Source organism: Parasteatoda tepidariorum, chromosome 3 (genome assembly GCF_043381705.1).
Source record: "Parasteatoda tepidariorum isolate YZ-2023 chromosome 3, CAS_Ptep_4.0, whole genome shotgun sequence".
Classification (NCBI taxonomy): domain Eukaryota; kingdom Metazoa; phylum Arthropoda; class Arachnida; order Araneae; family Theridiidae; genus Parasteatoda; species Parasteatoda tepidariorum.
Window position 1 is genome coordinate 17,533,461 of NC_092206.1, and position 16,398 is coordinate 17,549,858.

The following is a 16,398-nucleotide window of genomic DNA, read 5'->3' on the forward strand; positions in this document are numbered from 1 at the left end:
TGATAAGAAGATTTTAACACTAGACTGACCTCCTACTGTTAAAGCCTTTCGTCATTATAAAATTTTGCTTGCTTCTCAAAAAATGAAAATGAGTTTTTTTAGTGTTAGATCACCGAGTATGAGATTTTTAGAAAAACAGACGAAGTTGGCTGAAGGCTTGCAGATGTAAGCAAATATTTATTTCATTAAAGTATGCGCCCTTGTTTTCGTTACACTTTTGCCACAAAAACGGTGGGCTGTGTGACATAAACCTGGTCGAAAGGAGTGAATAAATTCCTGAAGACATCTTCGGAACAAAATTGTTTCTTTATTAAGAAAGTTGATAAAATTTAAGAAGAACTGGTAGTCGGCCCCTAAAGGTATATTGCGAAGATAAGAGGAGAGAGCCTTTGAAGCGAAACAGCGGTAGGTTTCACAGATCACCGTGGACTGGATGGTAGGCCACCAGACAAGCATGTACACAGCTGGAGGGAGGGGTCCTGGGCTCGAATCCCAGAGACGGACAAATTTTCAAAATTTTTTTAATTTTTTTTTTATTTTAAATTATTTTATTTTTTAAATGTGTTTTTCGATATTCTGGAGAGTCCTGCATGAAGGAAATAATATTTTTATATAGGGAAAATGGGAAAAAACTGGAAAAATCCAGAAAAATCAGTTTATTTGTTCTTTTTCGAATTCTTTTGTAACATTTTGGATATTCTATTACAGGTTCAGACCCGATCACGAAGTCCAATCCTGTCTTTTCAAGGGTCACCACTACAGGTTCAGACCCGAACACGAAGTCCAATCCTGTCTTAAATGCAGCAGAAATGAAATAATAGTTAATCCAAAATATTACATTTTAATGTAATTAAAATAAAATAATTAAAGGTTACATGAAATAAAAAAACATATCTCGCTGACGATCGCGAGTGAGAAAAATATCAGATGAACAACATCTCGTGAACGAACTTGTTTATATCTAAAAAAAAAACTACGGTTCACTTCAGTTCAAAGTTCAGAAGTAGAAGTTGAAGTAGCAGTCTCATCTCACAACTGCGTCAGGGAGCAGTTGTCGTTTGGGAGTTTGACTCGGTAGTGAGAATACCGCACTATCATGCATGGGGTGTTTTCTGTGTGTGAAATCCAGCAAAGAAAGCGTAATGGAATAATAAAAAAAAGAATAAAAAAAATAAAATGCCGCGAGTAAGGTTCAAATTTCGAAAACCCCTAGCTCCCTTTATAATTTTCAAACTTGAACACTAAGTAGGGGTCGATGGTCCAAACATGGCTGGAGAACAACAGTTTTATAGGCCAATTAGGGGGATCACAGTGGGCCCCTAAAGGCATATTGCGAAGATGAGAGGAGAGCTTTTGAAGCTAAACTGTGGTAGGCCTCACGTATCACCGTGGACAGGATGGTAGCAAACCAGGCAAGCAAGTTCGCTGCTGGAGGGAGGGTCTGGGTTCGAATCCCAAGGACGGACAAATTTTCAAAAATTTTTGTTATTTTTGTTGTTTATTTTAAATTATATTTTTTTAAATGTGTTTTTCGATATTCTGGATTGTCCTGCATGCAGGAAATAATATTTTTTTATTGGGAAAATAGGAAACAATTGAAAAAATCCATGAAAACCAGTTTATTTGCTCTTTTTCGTCTTCTTTTGTAACATTTTGGATATTCTGACATGCTTGGGGTGTTTTCTGTATGTGAAATCCAGTAAAGAAATTGTAATGGAATAATAAATAAAAAAAGAATAAAAAAATAAAATGGCGCGAGTAAGGTTCAAATTTCGAGACCCCCTAGCTCCTTTTAATATCAAGGTATAATTTTCAAACTTGAACCCTAAGCAGGGGTCGATGGTCCAAACATGGCTGGAGAACAACAGTTTTATAGGCCAATTAGGGGGATCACAGTGGGCCCCTAAAGGTATATTGCGAAGAAGAGAGGAGAGAACTTTTGAGGCAAAACTGAGGTAGGCTTCACGTATCGCCGTGGACTGGATGGTAGCCCGCCAGTCAAGCAAGTTTGCTGCTGGAGGGAGGGGTCCTGGGTGCGAATCCCAGGGACGGACAAATTTTCAAAATTTTTTCTCTTTTTTTGTTTATTTTAAATTATATTTTTATTAAATGTGTTTTTCGATATTCTGGAGGGTCCTGCATGTAGGAAATAATTTTTTTTATTGGGGAAATGGAAAAAAAAAATGGAAAAATACAGGAAAATCAGTTTATTTGCTCTTTTTCGACTTATTTTGTAACATTTTGGATATTCTAGCATGCATGGGGTGATTTGTGTGTGTGAAATCCAGCAAAGAAAGCGTAATGGAATAAAAAAATAAAATGGCGTGAGGAAGGTTCATATTTCAAGACCCCCTAGCTCCCTCAAATAACAAGGTATAATTTTCAAATTTGGACCCTAAGTAGGGGTCTAAGGTCCAACCGTGGCTGAAGAAGAAAATTTTTATAGGCCAATTAGGGGGGTCACAATGACCCCTAAAGGTATATTACGAAGATGAGAGGAGAGAGCTTTTGAAGCGAAACAGTGGTAGGCTTCACGTATCACCGTGGACTGGATGGTAGACCACCGGACAAGCAAGTACGCAGCTGGAGGGAAGGGTCCTGGGTTCGAATCCCAGAGGCCGACAAATTTTCAAAATTCTTTTTAAATTTTTTTATTTTAAATTATTTTATTTTTTAAATGTGTTTTTCGATATTCTGGAGGGTCCTGCATGAAGGAAATAATATTTTTTTATAGGGAAAATGGGAAAAAACTGGAAAAATCCAGAAAAATCAATTTATCTGTTCTTTTTCGAATTCTTTTTTAACATTTTGGATATACTAGCATGCATGGGGTGTTTTCTGCGTGTGAAATCCAGCAAAGAAAGCGTAATGGAATAAAAAAAAAGAATAAAAAAATAAAATGGCGTGAGGAAGGCTCATATTTCAAGACCCCCTAGCTCCCTTAAATAACAAGGTATAATTTTCAAACTTGGACCCTAAGTAGGGGTCTAAGGTCCAACCGTGGCTGAAGAAGAAAATTTTTATAGGCCAATTAGGGGGGTCACAATGACCCCTAAAGGTATATTGCGAAGATGAGAGAGCTTTTGAAGCGAAACTGTGCCGCACGTATCACCGTGGACTGGATGGTATCCCACCAGTCAAGTAAGTTCGCTGCTGGAGGGAGGGGTCTTGGGTTCGAATCCCAGGGAAGGACAAATTTTTAAAAATTTTTCTCTTTTTTTGTTTATTTTGAATTATATTTTTATTAAATGTGTTTTTCGATATTCTGGAGGGTCCTGCATGAAGGAAATAATATTTTTTATAGGGAAAATGGGAAAAAACTGGAAAAATCCTGAAAAATCAAATTATCTGTTCTTTTTCGAATTCTTTTGTAACATTTTGGATATACTAGCATGCATGGGATGTTTTCTGCGTGTGAAATCCAGCAAAGAAAGCGTAATGGAATAAAAAAAAAGGAATAAAAAAATGAAATGGCGTGAGGAAGGTTCATATTTCAAGACCCCCTACCTCCCTTAAATAACAAGGTATAATTTTCAAACTTGGACCCTAAGTAGGGGTCTAAGGTCCAACCGTGGTTGAAGAAGAAAATTTTTATAGGCCTCTTAGGGGGTCACAGTGGGCCCCTAAAGGAGTATTGCGAAGATAAGAGGAGAGTTTTGAAGCGAAACTGTGGTAGGCTTCACGTATCACCGTGGACCGGATGGTAGCCAAGCAGACAAGCAAGTTCGCTGTTGGAAGTAGGGGTCCTGGGTTCGAATCCCAGGGACGGATAATTTTACAAAAAAATTTCTTTTTTTTGTTGTTTATTTTGAATTATATTTTTTTAAATGTGTTTTTCGATATTCTGGAGTTCCCTGCATGTGGGAAATAATATTTTTTATTGGGAAAATGGAAAAAACTGGAAATATCCAGGAAAATTAGTTTATTTGCTCTTTTTCGACTTCTTTTGTAACATTTCGGATATTCTAGCATGCATGGGGTGTTTTCTGTGTGTGAAATCCAGCAAAGAAAGCATAATGGAATAATTAAAAAAAAAAGAATAAAAAAATAAAATGGCGTGAGGAAGGTTCATATTTCAAGACCCCCTAGTTTCCTTTCATATCAAGGTATAATTTTCAAACTCGGACCCTAAGTAGAGGTCTATGGTCCAATCATGGCTGCCGAAAATTTTTATAGGCCATTTAGGGGGGGTCACAATGAGTCGGTATCTGCTAGATCTAGTAAGTATGCAGTATAGTGAAGTTGCGATTCGTGTAATTCTGCTATTGTCTTGCAATAAAACAAAAGGTGATCTTCTTATCAATCTATTCTATTTTTTCTTACGTTTTGAGATTATTTCGTCTAGATAGTTTCAAATATCTATTTTGACCNCTTCTTTTGTAGCATTTTGGATATTCTAGCATGCATGGGGTGTTTTCTGTGTGTGAAATCCAGCAAAGAAAGCATAATGGAATAATTAAAAAAAAAAGAATAAAAAAATAAAATGGCGTGAGGAAGGTTCATATTTCAAGACCCCCTAGCTCCCTTAAATAACAAGGTATAATTTTCAAACTTGGACCCTAAGTAGGGGTCTAATGTCCAAACATGGCTGAAGAAGAAAATTTTTATAGGCTAATTAGGGGGGTCACAGTGGGCCCCTAAAGGTATATTGCGAAGATGAGAGGAGAGAGCTTTTGAAGTGAAACTGTGATAGGCTTCGTGTATCACCGTGGACTGGATGGTAGCCCTCCAGACAAGCAAGTACGCAGCTGGAGGGAGGGGTCCTGGGTTCGAATCCCAGGGGCGGATAAATTTTCAAAATTTTTTTTAAATTTTTTTTGTTTTAAATTATTTTATTTTTTAAATGTGTTTTTCGATATTCTGGAGGGTCCTGCATGAAGGAAATAATATTTTTTGTAGGGAAAATATGAAAAAACTGGAAAAATCCAGAAAAATCAGTTTATCTGTTCTTTTTCGAATTCTTTTGTAACATTTTGGATATTCTAGCATGCATGGGATGTTTTCTGTGTGTGAAATCCAGCAAAGAAAGCATAATGGAATAATTAAAAAAAAAAGAATAAAAAAATAAAATGGCGTGAGGAAGGTTCATATTTCAAGACCCCCTAGTTTCCTTTCATATCAAGGTATAATTTTCAAACTCGGACCCTAAGTAGAGGTCTATGGTCCAATCATGGCTGCCGAAAATTTTTATAGGCCATTTAGGGGGGGTCACAATGAGTCGGTATCTGCTAGATCTAGTAAGTATGCAGTATAGTGAAGTTGCGATTCGTGTAATTCTGCTATTGTCTTGCAATAAAACAAAAGGTGATCTTCTTATCAATCTATTCTATTTTTTCTTACGTTTTGAGATTATTTCGTCTAGATAGTTTCAAATATCTATTTTGACCGATAGATAATTCAGATTTCATAAAATTGATCAGACCAGCGGTATCAGACCAGCGGTAGGGCACTAAACACTCACTAACTGCTGTTTTTGTGAATATTACTCTTAGGAGTGTGTTTTTGTGATTCATCTTATTTCAACCAACTATCAAGTCATCTTGCAAATAAAGTCAGATAGCATATTTTCTATTTATGTTTCGTGTGGTCTGTGTTGTTGCAGCTCGACATAAATTATTATTCCTAATAGCGTGCATTCGCGACAATGTTCCCAATTCAATAAAATTAGTTAAAAATGCTTTTAATATTTTTGGAGTTTTAAGCAAGTGAGATAAGTTACTTATCAACAAAAGAAAAAAAACAACGATAAAATACTAAGCCAATATCAAATAATAAGCTGTTAAAATTTTCATATCCAACCTACAAATTTCATCGATGACGATCTAATATATGCAGAATTATTAAAAATATATGTCTTTGCATTATTTTTATCGTGGTATATATTTTTATATTTTAAGCACTACCGAAAAAAATTTTTTTCCCCTATAATTTCCTTTTTTTCGTATAGTTTGATGACGATACGAGACAGTTAAAGCATTATTTTAATCTGGTCAACAATAACTTAAGATTTAGGTTCATGTTTTCTCATTATTATTTATTTTTTAAATAATTTTTTTTCTTTTAGTTTTGCTATAAGTTTGAAGAAATCAACGTGAATGGCAATTTGACTTATTTCTTAATTTTGCACCTTAAAAATATCTACAAGAGATAAAAAAGAAAATACAACAATTGTTTTCTTACCATCTAAACACAAGATCCATATTTTCTAACTTTGTTACAGATAAATGCATTGTTGTAGACTAATTTTAAAACTCCGGCTAGTATTCTTTTTCATTGTGATTTTTACCTAGAAGTTGTTGTTAAAGTTTTAGATTTGAACTGAACTTCATAATCAAGGGGTAAATCTATTAAATTAATAGACTCATTGGAAATCTTCCGCATAAGTCTTTAAAAAGCGAAGTATGTTGGTTTTTATTTAATTATATAGATCGTTAACATCTTATACATTCTATATAGTAATATATTTTAGAACATCAAAGAACATTTATTGAATCAAATAATTAATTTTATCAGTAGTTATGTTTTAAATATTTTGTTACAAGCTCAATAAGTGCAACGTAAAGTTTAGAGAGCGGACAGTCACAATCTATATATATATATTTCTCTTACACGGGACCAAAAAAAAAGCCTCATTACAACTCCCCGAATGGCAACGTTAGAAAATCGACCAATGATTGCTGCTAAAAATGTCACATGGCAAATCTAAATGAGGTGGCTCAACATATAGTGCTTTTAAAAACGGAAACAATAACCAGAGTGAGCATTATCACGTTGTTCAATTCAGATTCATGCCCTAAAAACATGATAATATTTAATTTAAACTCAATTAGGAATTAATTAATTAATTGAAGTGAGAATGCTTTAAAAGGCGGCTGTTGAATTGATATTTTTCTACTGGGAGCTAATGCAGAATAATAGTGAAATGCAGAATAATAGTAAAATGCAGAATATTAGTGAAGCTGCTAGGGCTTTTAAACGTAATGAAAGAAAACGTGTTCGAAGAGCCCAAGAAAGTGTTGCGGAATGTTATGGAAGACGTAGATTGCAGAGATCAAGTGCAATAATAATTGTTCAAGATATAACAGTAGATGTCGAAGAGTATAATATTGGCTCAATGACGGAACAATGTAGTTATTGTAATACTTACTTCTGGGCCAAAAAAAGAAATTCTTCTGGCAAATATACGAAGTGCTGCCACGATGGAAAAATTAATTTGCCTACACTAATGGACATTCCCGAGTTGCTGCAAATATTATTAAGTGATAATTCGATTGAGACACGAAATTATCGAAATTATATCCGGGAATATAATTCTGCTCTTGCTTTTGCATCATTTGGAGCACACATAAAGCCACCTCCTTGAAATTTATTTCGCTAATATGTTTCTCATTTAGCTAATGTTTTGATTTTTTCACCATGTACAATCTAAATAGCTAATCTACCGTTTTAAAAGCCAATAAGAACATTGATAGAATTCTTCTACACAAGTACAATACTATGTCTTTGATGATAATATACTATGCCTTTGTGCTGGAACATTGTGTTCATTGGCGAGCGAGAGCAGCGAGCCATGGTTCACGGCGTGAACCACATGGGGTTGCGTAGCAATTCTCGGGGGTTGGCGAGCATTAGCGGGCAGGGTGCGGAGCCTCCTAGTAATTATTTATTTTGTTAAAGCTCAAGATGTCTTGTCTTTAAAAAACACTATCAAATAAGCTTTTTTGTGCGATAATTTAATTGTTAACGATATGATTTATTCCATGTAGTTTTGAGAAATTGATGGCTATTGTAAAATGTCTTTAAAGTTAGAAATATGTTCCAACAACGCATCTTATTTGATTGATAGTTAAGTTTAAATTGATTGATAGTCTTAATTGATTTGATTGATATCATAAATAGTTTGAGGCATTTGAGGGATAACCTAAGCTGGTGTTGTTAGACTTAGAGCTTATTTCAGACATGTGCGTTTTAGTTGATCTTGCTCTTAGCTAGGCCTCTTGTTCACTGTCTTTGTTTTTGGTAAAACTGCTGCGCTCAGTCTTTAGCAATATCTGTGAGTCTCTACCTTGAACTCCTTGCAAATTCCATAAATGTACAAATCTATTCAGATGTACAAATCTATCAGATGTACATCTTAAATGAACAAATCTATCAGCACGTCAAGAATAAAATTTTTCTGGCAAATATGTTGTTACGGTATCAACAATTTTTAATACCAGAATATAATTTCCTTATAAAAATGATATAGTAAAAACGGACCGTTCGTAGAATAGAAATATTTATAGTTCATTTAGATTATTTGATAAATATTTTAAATCATAAAAACGGTAACGTATTTCCATATTATTTTAAAGAAAAACATGATATTTTCCGGAAATGCTCATATAGCCATTAAATGGTCATTAAAACTAAAACTTTTGGGTTAACCATCATAGACATTTGAAAATTCAATGAAAGATTCAACAATTCCTTAAAAGACTTTTATTAAAAATACAATAAACTTGGTCAACAAGTATTTCATAACAACTTTAGAAACAAAAGGCAGTACTTTGAAATAAATAAATAGGAATAATTCATAATCATATTTGGCGTTTACAATTACATAAGACACAAAAAGAGACATACATGAATACACAACACATTTGTTGAAATTTAGCATCTAAAATGTTTGAGCCATTTAACTTGAAAATGTAAAAAAAAATTTTTTTTTTGAAATTAGTGTAATTTTATTTTTATGAAATTATTAATAAAACTGCTTTCTCTGTATCGTCACGTGAAAAAATTCCCAAAGTGACCCGTACCTGGGACAGAGAAATAAATGGAAGTAAAACCATTCAATTTCCTATCTTATTTTCGAGAGGAAAGCAAATGATTTCTCTACCAGTTTCTCAATTATAGGCAAGACTTCCTATGGGAGTTCTTCTCGTGACGGCCAGTCTATATTTGTTCTAAATATAATAACACAATACGTATTTCAAAACACATAATATGCACTTTTTACAGATATCACAATTTTTACAGACACGTATTGCGTTTATTTCACAAATTAATATCAACATCGCAAAATATAAATGCATATTATTGAAAAAAATTAATGACTGTTTTTTACCAGTTTTATTAGGGTGTATATAAACTCACTTTTTGAAGCCTTTTTTGGTTCTACTTGATTTACAAGGTAACCGCTGTTAAAACGACGCCAAAAATAACGCCAAGCTAGAATTATTCGCATTTATGTCGCATTATATGTCTCAGCATAGCGTTATATTAAGTTTGTTGCAAATTAAATCGAGATTATGGTTCGACGTGGTCCAAAATTTCTAACAATATTTCATAGTAATTTTTTTTAATTTTAATTTTGCATCCAATTTCATCAATTCTTAATTCAGTATAATTTAACGTTTCTTGATTATGCAGATGACATAGTCCTTATTTCATCTAAATTCATCGATCTTGGAAGAAAAAAAAAACAGAAACATTTTAGGAACATGTAAATTAAATCTGTTTAATACGAATAAAACGAAAACCATGAAAATAAATGCTAATATCTTTGAAATTTTGAAGAAAACATGGAGATGGGCTGGACATATATTTTTCGTCTAAAACGGAATACCAATCCTAAAACCGCACTTACTTGGGCACCCGATGGAAAATAAAAAAGAGGAAGGCCGAAACTTACTTAGCAAAGATATATGCACGAAAATATGTGCGAAGCAAAATTAATTGGATGGGAAGAGGCAAGAGGACAGGCTCAAAAGGGGTGCCTGGAAAAAGAGACTTGAGGCTTTTTGCTCCAGATAGCGCGAAGAAAATAGATAGGTAGGCGTAATTCAGAGTTTTAGTATATTGTTAGAATAAATCTGAATGAAAATAAAACTTTTTAGCCAACCAAATATTTTTTGGTTCGTTCAAACAAACTTTAAAAAATTGTAATTAAATATTTTTAAATATATTTAAAATAATTTAATTGAAAAATTATTCAAAACATATTTTAATATGTTTTGAATTTAGTTCTTATTTAAAAAAATATAACATGGATCCTTAAAGTTAAAAATAAGTTATATATTTACGTGTTCAAACTGCTCCCTTTTAATTCTATTGTACTCAATTTAATAAAATTGATTTTTTCAGTGCATTTTTAAGAAAATTTCAACCCTGAAAAGACTTTTTCTTTTATCTATAATTTTTTCGTCCATTTGAATATTTTAACAAACTTTGAACCAATTATCTTTTGAACTTTAATTTTAGGTGCTCTAAAAACTAAAACTGATTTTGAAGTAATGCTAAAACTGATTTTGCAGTAAAACTAAAGCCGATTGCGCAGTTTTCTTTAATCTGCTACTTGATGCTTCTTTAAACTGCTTCTGGATACTCGCATTTACCAGTTGACACTGCTTCTTGACACTAAAGTCCTTGTTAAGATCTAAAACCATTTTCTAAGTTCCCACATACAAAAATTTATGAAGAATTCAATACAATGAATAGAAACACACTATGAACATGCAAACAATATTGGCTATTTTGAACACTTCTGACAATATTTATCCATATAAAAACATAGCCACACACATACACGTAACAAACTGATGACTAGATTTAAAATTCAGCATGCACCTTGGTAGCCCTTGCCATAAGGCAATCAACATCAAGGCAAGAACAAGTTTATTTTGCTTTAAAATCTGGTATTATTTGAACCTGATAAATGCCATCATACTATTTGGTCTGTATAAACCCCACTTTAGGCCAAGCATAGAAATTTCATGAAATGCGGTATAGTTTTCCTTGAAATATGCTTAAAATTACATTCATTAGACTCAAAAAATTTCGTCCAGGAAAATTTTTTTTTAATGTCCCATTGCCAAGTCAATGTATAAATCACTTAGTTGAACGCTAGTTTTTTTTCATGATATTTGTTTTATTTTTATTTTATTTAGAGAACTTGCAACTTTATTCCATCGTAAAAACATATGATTAGTCTGAAATGGGATAATTATACATTTTTAAAAAGTCAATAACTATTTCAAGTTCAGAAAAAAACTAGTTTAGTTTGAAAATTTATTAACAGAAAATGTTTATTCCAATCGAATTAATTAATATTTTATAGACATTTCCAGAACTCTAGAAAATAGCTGAAAATGAAATATATACGTCACAGTGTTAATAAAAAATATTTATTGAAATAGTGCGTTGAGGCATCTTTGGCCAAAAAGGCGTTAAAAAAGAGCAAAACGTACTTATAACATACATCTTATCATTCCAATCTTTCAAAGATTCTTGTTCTTCTTATCATTTATCGCAGTTTTCTATTAACTTATTTATAACATATTTCACATGCTTATTAATATCATATAGCTTTATCATTCTTATATATTCATGAATTTTTATTCTTTTTATCATTTGTCACAGGAAATCAGAATTTTGAAATTCTTATCATTTGTGACGTAGGTAAGCAAAGTATAACTAACCTAATAAATTTGATTTTAAACAGTTTTCTTAGACTTTCTTATTTTCACATATTTTTATAATATTAATTAACACTTCGGTATATCACGAGTTACTGTTGATTTGTTTTCACATTCCGGCAATAATTCATTGTAGTCTTTCATAGTAGTCTTCAAAGTAGTCTTTGAATGGTAATATTATATTGTGGTCTGTATGCTTTAATCATAAAATAAAGTAAAAACAACAAAAATATATGTATATTATTCTGGTCTTTCTATAGTTACCGACAATCCATGTGGTATAAAATGCTTATTATGTGTATAGACCCAAATCCCATGAAATTTCTTTTTCTCACGTTGGCAACACAAAGCAGATACAAACTGAGCCATAGCTAACGCCAAAAATAAAAAGTTAAAACCGAACTCTACGCGAAGTGTGCTATATTTTTGTTTAAATTATGAATATGCAGGTTACATAATAATTACATATGGCCACATAATAATACATTTATGCATCCTACATAATAATTAAAAATTAAATTTTAGTTTAAATGATGCTTAATAATTTACGCGTTACTTAATATTCTTCGAAGGTTAATTTACTCAAAAGAGTTTTAATTAAACTCCAGAACAATATTAACAGAAGCAGAAACGGTGCAGTTAATTAAATGCTTTTAATTTAATCATGCTATGCAATAATAAATCATTAAAAAGGGACTAAACGATATTATAACTATATTTTGACTCTGTTAGAAATTTAGTTCAGAACATAAAGTCAAATGCTTGTTCTTGCCTCAAATGAGAATAGCACATAGGGCGAAATTATTAATGAAAGCATTTCAATAAATTGTTAAACGAAGCTTCCTAATTTTGTATGCAAATCTTGCAACGTTCTCAAAAGTTCATTAACTGACGGTCTGATTTGGGGTACGTCTGACCAGCAGTATCGCATCAGCTTATATCTAAGAAAGAAAAAAAAAAACAAATGTAATGTACAATAATTTTATCTGATAGAAACTTCTAGAAAAAAAATACTTACAGCAATGGTCATCCTTAACACATATTTACAGAAATCATGTTAAAATTATAGTTGAAAATGTATACACATTATAAGCCATCAAATCATCAGTTTAATTGTCAGAGGAAACAGAAAGAAATATATAAAAAGGCTATTAATAAAAATACCTCTAATTTCACGACACAATCAAGGTGGTTTTGATGTTTTTCTTCCCTCCTATCGCATTGGCAGTTTGACAGAATTCAATACAGTTTTCTTTTCTTTTCTTTTTTTTTTAAATATAATGCTGTTCCGCCTAATGTGTATGTTTATTTGAACAAATATGGATTAAGAATATCGGAACTTAGATATCTTCACTCCGCTGATTTCAAATCGGCCATCAATTTCTCTCTCCAAATAACACTTTTTTTTAATGATGTTTTAGTATCTTTTTTGTCAAAATGTACAAGTTTTAGTGCACATCATCAAGATTAAAAATGAGTAGGAACCCATGTTAGGAAATCAGAGGCCGGCAGGAGTGCTTCGCTATTATGAACTGTTTCTTCGAGTGCTTCTGAACAGGTCGTAATAAGAAAGGCATAATAGAAGTCTTTGTCGGGCTAACCGCGGGAGGCTTCCGTGATTTTACCCATCATGTTACGCAAATGCGGGTTAGTTCCATCAAAAAGTCCTACACCAAGGCAGATTTCTCCTAATACTTGATCCAGTAGCTTCTTTGTCTTCTGGATTGGGTTCAAAATTACAAGGTTATGGAACTGGACATTAGTAGTCATGAATCCAAAATTGGATCAACGACGGTTATAAAATAAAATAAGAAATAGAAACCTTAGTGGCGTACAATAACATTTCTGTCATGGGCAATTTTAATCCTGAGCCTCAACTCCTCTAAAGTTTGGCGCAACATTTACGCTATTACACATAACGTTTTTAATTTTGTACATCTTGAAGAAAAAGAAACAAAAAGTATCAGTTGCTCTAAGAGCGAGACTAATTTCAGAGATGAAATCCCCACTTCCGAATTAGGCAAGATCAAGTTATATGTAGCAAAAATTTGTTCCCCAATCCTATAATTCTAAATATATATCATTCTAAACAGGCATTATTCTATATATGAAGTATTCTAAAAATATAGTAAGGGTCTAAAAATATAAAATATAGTAATCACGAAACACCGCGCGAACTCAAATGGAATTAGTATTTCCTGCATGCATTGTTATAACATACTTTTTAGAATTCGACTGATCTCTTTGAGAAAATAAGGATTGTGGAATGGGAAGAAGAATACTATAATTCGATATTAACAAAAAATATGCAATAATTTTACAATGCAGATTATAAAAACATCATTATTCCAATTATTTTTAAAGCTTAGTAATATCAAATTAAAAGATGACTTATACTTACAGATCATCAGGGCAGTTTTTCGGTTGGTCTAATCTATAACCATCTATCAGAGCTGAGTACATTTCAAATGCATCTACTGATAAGTACGGCTGCTGTCCCAGTGTTATCAGTTCCCACATTGTAACTCCATAGGCCCACTGCAATGATCACATAATACCATCATTTATTGATCTTGTAACTCGTTGAAATTGTGCAACAGATACAACCATCACAGATAAACATTGAAAAAGAACTCGCAAGCAAATAATTTACGCTCAATATAGTAGTTGAGACTCTTTCTTGCTTTATTATGTCCTAATGTGTTAATTTCATAAGAATGTAAAACATAATTTACACCTATAATCCTGTCCTACCGATAGTTTCTTCTAAGTAATACCATTTTGATGGGTACAGTGCGCAAAAGAAGAAAAAAAACGGGCCACCCTGAATAACTTTTGATCTAATGATTGGGATTTCACGTTTTATGATTCAATCTTAATGGTTTAAAGGGGTTGACTTCAATTGTGCTAATTAATTAGTGCTGACGATATTTGAAGCTACGAAATTGGACACAAAAACGTACTTTCCATGTTATAAACATACATTTTCATGATGGATTCGAAATTCTGACCCCTAATATATAGGGTGTAGCCGCTATTTGGAAAATATGGTCTCAATTGTTTGATCTGGAGAGCTGACCAAAGTTTAGATCCCATACTGTTAATTTTTCTTTTTACGTATTTCGCCAAACCTCGTGAGCTTTTTTTAGCAAATCCAAACATTTTTGCACCCAGTTATAAACTTCGTTAATCTAAGGATAATCCGATGCAAAGAATAACTTGCAGTAATTATTTATTATTCTGTTTAATAACAGTCAAGAAATTTTTAATTGTTAAGTATACATTATTTTAAGGAATATGATATTTTACATGGCAAAATACAAAGTTTAAGGAAAATCGGTCGAATTTTTCTAGAGAAATCAAAGGACAGGACTTTTTTTAAATATCATCTGCACTAATTAATTGACAGATCACTCTTTCGAACCGTTAAGAATGTGTGTGTGATTTAAAATCAAAAGTAATTCTTTACTATAAACTACTTTTTTTAATAATGACTTCAATTTAATTTTAGCGGTGAGATAAACATTTTGTTTCTAATTTTTGCTGTCAGGTAAGGAATTTTTTATTGTTTGCGAAAAATATCATAGATCTGCTTTTTTTTGTACCTTTTTAATTCCTCCTACGCAAAAAGCAGGAAAAAAATTAAAAAGAAAGATAAGAGTTTAAATTTTTCTTAATTCTATTAAGATATGAAAAAGCAAGTCTTTACTGACCACGTCCGTGGAGTAGGTGTATTCGTTCTTGACGATGCTCTCAATGGAAAGCCATTTGATGGGTCTGTTCTCACTATCACAGAGGCAGTGGTAATCGTCTGGAAACAGATCTCTCGCAAGTGCGTTGTCCGTCAATTTGATGCGAAGTCTCTCTGTAAGCCTAGAAGAAAACAATTAATCATTAGTATAAATCAAGTTCATAATGATAAAATTGAAAAACATCGTGTCTCTTGTCTGAATAAACTATCCAAAAGTATTCGAACACTCCCATAAACAGAATGATTTGGAATTGTTTTTCAAGGTTTGGCCATGTTTCCTTAATTCTTGTTGTTAGAAACATGAACTCTGAGATGTTAATAACTCTGAATAATGATGTTTTTCCAAATTTGTGGCAATATTTCGGCGAAGACTCATTTTTCTCAAAGTAGGATAACTGCTACATTCACACATACTTGCGCATGTCATTGTTGGACAAAATAGGTGTTCAAAAACTGATTGGCCTTCTACAGTCCCAATCTAAATCTTTTCGAACATTTTTGGTAGAAATTCAAACGCAGATCGGCCAAATTGATCACTCACCCTCACTGCAAGCATTCATTTCAGTTATTATGGATGGCTGGAAGTTAATTCCTGTGGCCATGTATCAAGTACTTGTGGAATGTGTGTTTAGGCTGTCATCGATGCGAAAAGGAAAGGTATCAATATTCAATATCATATTAACACATGGGTCAAGATTCTCCTCGAGTCCATACTGGGTGTCCGAAAACATTTGCCTAGGCAGTGAATCTTTCCGTCTGAGTACAAAACGAGAAATTACAGTTTAAACCACTGACGGTTCTCAGAGAGTAAGAAAAAAAAATAAAATCGGATTTTAACATATAATTTTCTCTGCATAGCAAAAACCAGTCTTTCTATGTTATTAGATAGGGAAATAGTGCGTAGGTGCAAAACAGGCACCCGATTTTGCTCATTTGCTAAACCGCCTGAGTGTTAAAGAAATTGTTTGTTAAGAATAGCCAACCCTGGTAAAACAGAAGAAAAGAAAGCAACTTTTTCGTCTTCCAAAGAATGCTATAGTTCGTTCACCAGAAGTTGAGACTTGGCTCCACCTCCTGGGACGCAGAGTTCATTTCAGCGCGGGAGTTAGAAGAGAAACATCTCCGTTGTTGAAATTGAGACAACCCTTAATTTGCGCCAAACTTTCTCCATCTAGGGCTCATCAAATT

The 16,398-nt window shown here is 32.8% G+C and overlaps 1 protein-coding gene across 7 annotated transcripts in view; it reads right to left on the reverse strand.

Moving 5' to 3' along the window:
• Positions 1-10,891: 10,891 nt before the first annotated feature.
• LOC107457355 (tyrosine-protein kinase RYK) overlaps positions 10,892-16,398 on the reverse strand; it is a 168,831-nt gene continuing 163,324 nt past the window's right edge. For all 7 annotated transcript variants that reach the window (XM_071178372.1, XM_043046728.2, XM_043046606.2 and 4 more), the window contains exons 12-14: positions 15,173-15,332; positions 13,861-13,997; positions 10,892-12,400 (exon numbers count right to left, since the gene is read on the reverse strand). In XM_071178372.1, coding sequence (XP_071034473.1) covers positions 12,289-12,400; positions 13,861-13,997; positions 15,173-15,332 — 409 coding nt within the window. In that variant the 3' untranslated portion in view covers positions 10,892-12,288. The remainder of the gene's footprint in view (positions 12,401-13,860; positions 13,998-15,172; positions 15,333-16,398) is intronic.